This window comes from Rhamphochromis longiceps, linkage group LG2 (assembly GCF_057381845.1).
Source record: "Rhamphochromis longiceps isolate RC_006_pf linkage group LG2, R_longiceps_female_GT1.1, whole genome shotgun sequence".
Taxonomy (NCBI): domain Eukaryota; kingdom Metazoa; phylum Chordata; class Actinopteri; order Cichliformes; family Cichlidae; genus Rhamphochromis; species Rhamphochromis longiceps.
In genome coordinates this window covers 9,111,761-9,119,160 of record NC_140558.1, presented here as the reverse complement: position 1 = coordinate 9,119,160, position 7,400 = coordinate 9,111,761, and the positions used below count along the sequence as shown (strand labels likewise).

At 37.3% G+C, this 7,400-nt stretch overlaps 2 protein-coding genes across 2 annotated transcripts; both read right to left on the bottom strand.

The window, feature by feature from the left end:
- Positions 1-1,502: 1,502 nt before the first annotated feature.
- On the bottom strand, positions 1,503-5,249 carry LOC146676948 (uncharacterized). The gene is made up of 5 exons (XM_085380760.1): positions 5,088-5,249; positions 4,591-4,923; positions 4,332-4,512; positions 4,000-4,127; positions 1,503-3,898 (listed from the first exon to the last, which is right to left on the bottom strand). Exons 1-5 carry the CDS (start codon positions 5,247-5,249, stop codon positions 3,578-3,580), a joined length of 1,125 nt encoding a protein of 374 aa, XP_085236886.1. The 3' UTR covers positions 1,503-3,577.
- Positions 5,250-5,302: 53 nt separating this feature from the next.
- On the bottom strand, positions 5,303-6,480 carry LOC146676947 (uncharacterized). The gene is made up of 5 exons (XM_085384066.1): positions 6,399-6,480; positions 6,183-6,317; positions 5,948-6,025; positions 5,609-5,763; positions 5,303-5,395 (listed from the first exon to the last, which is right to left on the bottom strand). The coding sequence occupies exons 1-5, from the start codon at positions 6,478-6,480 to the stop codon at positions 5,303-5,305; spliced, it is 543 nt and encodes a 180-aa protein (XP_085240192.1).
- Between the last annotated feature and the right edge of the window lie 920 nt (positions 6,481-7,400).

Below are 7,400 nucleotides of genomic sequence, written 5' to 3'. Positions count from 1 at the left end.
AGTCCACTGCCTGCTTTCCTGATCTCATAATCCAGACAGGTGGCTTGCAGCTGGAACCTTATTCTCAAAGTCTGTTCTATCGCTGCTCTGCACCTTCAGCTCAATGACCGCGTCAGGGTAAGGGCCCACTGAATTATGTCAAAGTGAATTCCCGGCGGTGGCAATGGGATACAGTAGCTGAGGCACCAAATGGACCTCTGTGCAGGAACAGTGAGTTCACGAGGCGTAGAGTTTCATATCTTGTTGACAGCTAACGGGCAGCATTACCGCATGAGCCATTTGAGTCCTCGTACGTCTGTGGGACCTTTTCTGATCCACCAGCTTATCCTTCAGAGTGAGATTGTTTTGCTTTCAGGCGTTGTGCATGTTGTGTAGCTAAAGATGGGATAAACCCACTAGGAATGTTTTTTGTGGTGCAACACAATGTTCATTTCCGGATGCTGATTGTCTCTACCGTGCATGTGGCTCCTTAAAAAGAGCATACTGTGGCATCTGGCCACAAAAAGCTTATATCAAATTTTATTTCCTCTTCCTACACAGCAAATTCTGGTCTTTGGAATAAACTCTCTGGGAGTTCAGATTAACTACATTTGAGTGTACATGCGTGACCATCGAATAAACTCTAGTGCAGAGTTAGAGTAACTCTTTTCTGGGAGTTGATTTTTCAACTCTTTATAGGAGTTAAAACTAAACTCTCATGGAGTAAAATTTCTACTACCATAAAGAGTAAAATGTAACTCATAACTAGAGTTCATTTTGATATTAACTCTTTTATAGTGTTACTCATCAAATGAAAAAAGGTTTTGGGTGACAATTACTACAAAAACACAATACTGATTATTATGAATGTATGAATTTTATTTATCAAAAGTATCATATTCAAAATTCAATGGACTAACATACATTCTGTGTAACAGCACTATAATAGTGTAACATTCGACATTAAAACAGCAACAATTATGGCAGCTAAACAGTTGAGACATTGTGTGGTCAGATAGGCCTAATATTGGGGGAAAAAAACGAATTAAAGAAAAAAAAAAGACTACAGAATAAGCACTTATTGTAATGCAGTGTTAACATGAAAAAGACTCTATAAGGTCTCCATTAAGCCAACAAATTAAATAATGCAACTGTCTGACACGACATACAATTGTGAATCACACCCATATGACATTTGGCCATCAAAACTTTTGAAATGTCTTAACTTCTCCCTTTCTAGGACCAGTATCTTCTTAGGAATGGTTTCATTTACCTGATAAGCATGAAAATGATCATGGAAACACGTTTCATGCTCAACCATAACAAAAACAGCTTTACCATCATGTAAAATGATTGAAGTTATCTTGCTGAAAACCAGCATGTTTTCATAAGTGCCTGTGCAAACAAAAAGCCCAACACGATATTCAACTCCACTACACTTTACCCAGTTTGTGAGTTTAACAGTGTTCTGTAAATCAACATGAAGATATGGAGATATAATTTCTGAGTATTCTTGTGTTTCAAGTGAACGCATTTTAACTGGACCAGACTCAACTTCTTTTAAACTCATACATTCCCAATGATAAGCTAATGCAAACTGATGTTTCCTTGCAAGTGATACAGTCAAATTCTTAAAGTTCTTAACACAGTCTTTGAAAAATTTGTGTTTGGCTTCAAATCTCATGGTCCAGATATGAATGAGAGGACCAATCTTTCGAATGCACCTTGGATAGTGGACCATGAAATGATGTTTTGGAATTAAGTTGTTTGATGGGTATAGTTCCTTAAAGAGTCTATGGTGTTCAATAATCAGGTGCTTTAAATACACAGTCATTCCTTCAGTGATAGAGTATGAGAAAACTATGTTTAGAATGTGCAACAACAAAAGCAACAAATGCCAGTGCAAATCATCCTCTGGTACCAGGTCACCAAATATCAAAGGTATGTTTGTGATCAAACAAAGTGTTTGTGATGCATTTAAACCTATTCCATGCCCTGCACGATCCAGGTTAATATTCGTTGGTTTATTTTTCTTTTCCATATAGCCGTAATTAAAAGCATATATCCTATTTAACAAGCTATCTTTAGAGATGAAGTATTCGATTAAATATTGAAATAGCAACTTGACTTCATATTGACCAACCCCTTCCAAAATATCATGCATGATGTCAACGGCATAATTTTCCGCAATATTGAAATATTTTAATGAATTAAGTATGCTCTTTCTTTTTATGCCGAATGAAGATGTTAATGTTGGATCATCTACCAAATTATTATAATGTTGGTTATTCAGAATTGGTGATCTAAGAGTTAAACATGGGTCGTCCTCTGAGAAAACTAATTGAGCTGAAGACTGATCAATTAAGCAAAATCTACAAAAATAATTAGCTCTAAACGATTCCAAAAATCCAAGAATGCTATGCATCCCCAAGTTATCACCTGTAATTTGTGCCAGAGTACCAAATACAGGAAATTTAGCAAATGGAACAGCAATCCCACTCGTCTCTAAAATTTTCAGGTCCTTTACTAGGGGCTTCAGGATTTCATCAATTCCATATTTTTTTGCGTCTTGTGCATAAAATAATGATACCAGATGAATGTTCATTAAAGCCGAATTCAGACTGGGAAGAAGATTTCTAAGGATGAAGTAAAGGCAGCCAACTTTGTGTATACCCTTTTTTGAACCTAAAGGATTTGCACACTCAAATTCGTCATAGTACAATTGGACTTGGATAGCAAACTTGCTACCTGAAAACAAAGGATGACTTTTGAAGTAGCTTCCATCACAGAAGTCCTGATATGTGTCAGACTGGGTGCATATTTGCATCATCTCACAAATACTTTCATTCTTAAAAATGAACTGGAGTGTTTTCAATATGGGAATATATATGAATTTGTCATTTACTGGGACTTGCTCATAGGTTCTAGTTTTGGTACATCGTCTAGTATCGTATCTTACTCCTAGGTGCAATTCAACTGGCTGTACCATTTCCCACTTATCTCTAAAATATTTTTTACATTTGCTTTCAGAATTCAAGTGACTAAACGGATTGTCCAAATTTTTAAATAAATCTGCAATGGCTGATCTGGAGGGACTGTCATTTGGTAATAGGGTCAATAATTGTTCCTGAATATTAGATTGCCAATCTCCCACAAATTCCTCTAAGTTCTGAACTGTAGAAAGAACTACAGTATTTGGTACACCACTTCCTAAAAGTCTGGCAATAATGGAGGCAGACATGTCCTTGCTCTGATTTGAGAATGAAGGGCCTGCTTCAGAATTTTGGCACTGAGATGATGTGGATGGTGTTTCATCATTTAAGCACTGAGAACTACTAAACTGTTGGGTATCATGGTCAGAAGGGGTCTCATGAGGAACACATGTGCTAACAGTAGCATGTATCTTATTCAGATGTCTTCTAAATCCAGAATAACTTGAGAATTGTAAACAACATCCTATCTGACCACATTTTAGTTTCAAATTTTTGCCAGGATACATTCCATGAACTAGTTTTAAATGTCTGAACAAAAGTAAAGCTGTAGCAAAGGATAAAGCACAGAGAAAGCAGGTCAACATTTTGAATGCATAACCTGGTTACTACTTATTCAACAGCTTTGCTCGCAACTCTTTGACTCTTGGACTTTCCACTGTTGTGCCTACATCAATATTGTACACAGTGGTCTGCAAAAATGTGTACAGGCTGGACAGAGCGTCTTCATATTTCACACTGAAAACAAAGTGGCACTTGAACAGCTCATCAAATGCACCCAGTGATGTGCCTGACTGACATGGAAGAAGCTTTCGATCCAAGACTATGTAGAAGCTGAAAACCTGTGCTTTTGAAGTCCCTGTGGCCAGGAGATATGGCTGAGGGTTTCCTTCATTGTTCATGAGGTGATCCTCAAGGCTCTGGCAAGACTGAAACACAATAAAAAGCATCACTTTATAAACCCTTAGGTTAAGAAAAAGTGTTCCATGAACCACAGTATCTGGAACTGGATCACATTATCTTGACAAACCTTGTGAAATTTAACCAGATGATCTATTGCCTCTCCAACACTCATCTTCTTTGGCCGTTTCCTTCCAGCTGGTTGTGGCGTGAGAAGGTGCAGCAGAACAAGAAGAGAAGCCATGTCGCTGTCCCACTCTGCAGACAGTGTTAAGGAGTTAAATACTAATGCTGGAAAGGGGAGACAGAACTGAACTTCACTAACATATAAAAACTGGTTGAGGGTATGAGCAGAAAATAAGTGATCCATACACACATTATCCACACTGCTGCTTTTTTGATAACTTTTAAAAATGAAAACTAAAATTACTACACTAATAAAGTGTTACTTTAGGACACTACCTGGCTCATCAGCATCATCCATTTCTTCGTTCAAAGCAGATTTCAGCAATCTTTTCAGAAGACAAGTCTCTTTAAGGTCTCTGGCTTCCCTGGCAACCTTGTCTTTAAAACTGGTGTTCCATTTTTCCAGGAACCTGGAAGCAGTCTCTACTCCAAACATCATTGCAAAGTCCTGCAAAATCTAACAAAGGAGAAGTATGTCCATTAAAATCAATTTTTTTAAGTCAAGTATTTTTCAGATCCCCATTTGTTTACCTACCAGTCCTTTAGTGTCCAAAAACCGAGGAAACATCTGAAGAATGTTTGCTGATTCTTGTGGGTCATGGAGTATCTGCTGACGATAGTAGAATGTCTCTCTCATCTTCTGGAAGACTATATCTTGGTCAGTGGTGTGATGAAGAAGAGACATGGCTTCCATACATTGATCTCTTGTTTGCTGGTCATTAGTGAAACCAAACTTCCTTCGTGATGTGGGCCCTCCTTTCAGTTCCACCCTGTTCTGTGATGCAGTGGGGGGTTTGGATTGACGTTGCACAGTCTTGATACGCCACTCAAGAAAACCTTTGTTGCTCTGAATGTCATAGAAATGCTCCTACAGAAAGAAAGAAATTGCATACATTGTAGAGTGTGTATATATATTTATATATATGTGTAGGGAGAGAGACAGAGAGAGAGAGAGAGAGAGAGAGAGAGAGAGAGAGAGAGAGAGAAAGAGAGCAAGTCTTATTACACACTACAGTTGCAGAGCAAACTCACATATCCCTTTTTGGAGTACGGATCCTTCAAAGATGGGAAGAGTGACACGATTCCAAGTGCATGAAACTCCTTCGTTGCTTTACTTACAGTTCTCCTGCAAAAGCAGAAGTGTTTTTTGATAAGATCCTTGCCAGTTTTAAAAATGAATAGAATAAACATCATTCCTCTTACCCTTCCTTTTCACGCATGTGAGCTACAATGATGTTCACCATTAATCACCTGGTGGAATCTTTCAAACTCCCAGTTTTTTCATACTCATGGATGACAGTCACCCCTGCTGGTTTGGAAGTCAGAATCTGCTCCACTGTCTAAACACATTTGATACAAAGAACAAAAAAATTGACAAAAAATGAGACTATTTTAACCCAAACAACAATTTCAATCTGTGGATTATACATATGAACTACATGAAATACTATATCAAATTATTTTTCTCTAATCTGTTTTATCTTCGTGTTTAAGCTTTTTCAAGTAATGACAACTAAAGAGTCAAATACAAGTCTATTAAGTAATGTATCTACATTTCTTGCATGTATGCTGTCCAATAGAGGCTGAACCATTTGAAGTCCGGCATCGCTTGTGTCACTGCTCTGACTGCTGGTGGTTGAGACAGACAATGTATCTGTTAGACTTGGAGAGGAGGGCTCTTCCACATGTTGCTTCAGGACAGTCAAATCTGAGGGTGACAAACAAAAATATTACAATATAAGGCATATACAATCAAAAATCAACCACAACAAAGCTACCATTTACGCACATAGGCACATACGTAAATTGTATGCTTTGATTAAATTATACTTTCTCCCAGGAGAACAGATGGTTATTTTGTATTTTATTATGGTAATATACAATTTACATACCACAAGGTGTGAGTGTCACATAGTGTGTTAGGTCTGAGCAGTCACGCAGCTTCTTGGATGATTCTGTTTCCAGGATGTCTGAAATGCATGTGATAAATCCAACTTACTGTTGAGCCATGAAAGCAGCATTTTGTGATTGTTACCACAGGATATTAGACAAATTAAAAAAGGTTTATTTAAGAGTAACTGTAGAAATCAAATCCCACAAAATCTATCAGAGCATATATTTACTTACCTTCAGCTGTATAGATGACAAAACACACCTCTTTGACTCCTGCAAGTTCAGGAAAGACATCCTCATCCACCTCTATACCCTGCTCATCTGTGACTTTCAGTGCTGCATTTTCTGGTATGAGAAACTTCTGCTGCACTGAAGTAAAATCATCACTTAGTTAATAACAACATTATCATTTCCTCTTTAATGACTTGGTACAAACCATGTATAACTTACCTGCACTCATAAAATCTGTGAAGCTGACTTCTTCCAATTTGACATATTTCTTTGTCTCTCTGTGTTTTACTTTTATCAACATCTTGGCCACCTATGGAAAAAACCTTTACTAATATGAAACATAACATGTGGAAGAAGAAGAGGCTGTTTTTGATAACTTTATGTGAACTGTGTATAACGTAATCCATAAACACTTTCTAACATTGAGCTAGCCTGTCCACACTAGCTACTGCTTAAAATCTATTTAGCTAGGCTAGGTTTAGCAGACAATGTGACCGCATGTTTGCCGCGTCCTTGTCTTTTCAGGTGTGGCGAGTGGCGACAGGGTTGTGTGCATATCTGTGAAGCAGGACTAACTAACTTATGTTAATGGTACCTTGATATCTCATTAATGCAGGCTGCACCTCTCTTTGGTTAAATACGGCCATTACCATGAGTCTAAACATAATATTACTGTAGTTAGCTAACGTTAAATGAAACATTAGTGTTTAAAAAAAAGAAATACAAATGAACGTTTTCATTGACAACGTGAAATGTGTATCTTCAAATACAGTAAGATAAGTTAGTTAGCTAACTTTTGACTAATGTTAGCCTAGCTGCTATCAACGAATCAGCGTAACATGCAGAAAACACGTGTAGTGCTAGTTAGTTAACTTTATATTTTACTTATGCATCCATGTAACTGAATATATATATATATATATATATATATATATATATATATATAAATAACATTACTACACTCACAGAAAATTCCAAAATAAATAAAGTATTTTTACCTCCTACATGTCGGAGTCCAAGAGACAAGCACAGATAGACAGGGTAACGGTCGACAGACAAACAACACCAGCAATGTGTTGAATTAGACTCCTTAGCACTCAGTGAATGAACACCTAAATATTACACCGCTTGAGAGTACTCCCCAACACTAACTGTAGTATAAGGTGAAAAATAAACTCCTGGAATGTAACTCTTGTGCACTTTTATGCCTTACTCATCGCT

Bases quoted from the DNA above. Each gene is read 5' to 3' on its own strand.
- LOC146676947 (XM_085384066.1), bottom strand. From the start codon at position 6,480: ATGTTGATAAAAGTAAAACACAGAGAGACAAAGAAATATGTCAAATTG. The intron at 6,318-6,398 runs GTAAGTTATACA...ATTTTACTTCAG, and splicing joins CACAGATTTTATGAGTGCAG to TGCAGCAGAAGTTTCTCATA. The intron at 6,026-6,182 runs GTAAGTAAATAT...CATGCATTTCAG, and splicing joins TGTCATCTATACAGCTGAAG to ACATCCTGGAAACAGAATCA.
- LOC146676948 (XM_085380760.1), bottom strand. From the start codon at position 5,249: ATGATGTTTATTCTATTCATTTTTAAAACTGGCAAGGATCTTATCAAA. The intron at 4,924-5,087 runs GTGAGTTTGCTC...TTCTTTCTGTAG, and splicing joins CGTACTCCAAAAAGGGATAT to GAGCATTTCTATGACATTCA. The intron at 4,128-4,331 runs GTAGTGTCCTAA...CACTGTCTGCAG, and splicing joins GGATGATGCTGATGAGCCAG to AGTGGGACAGCGACATGGCT.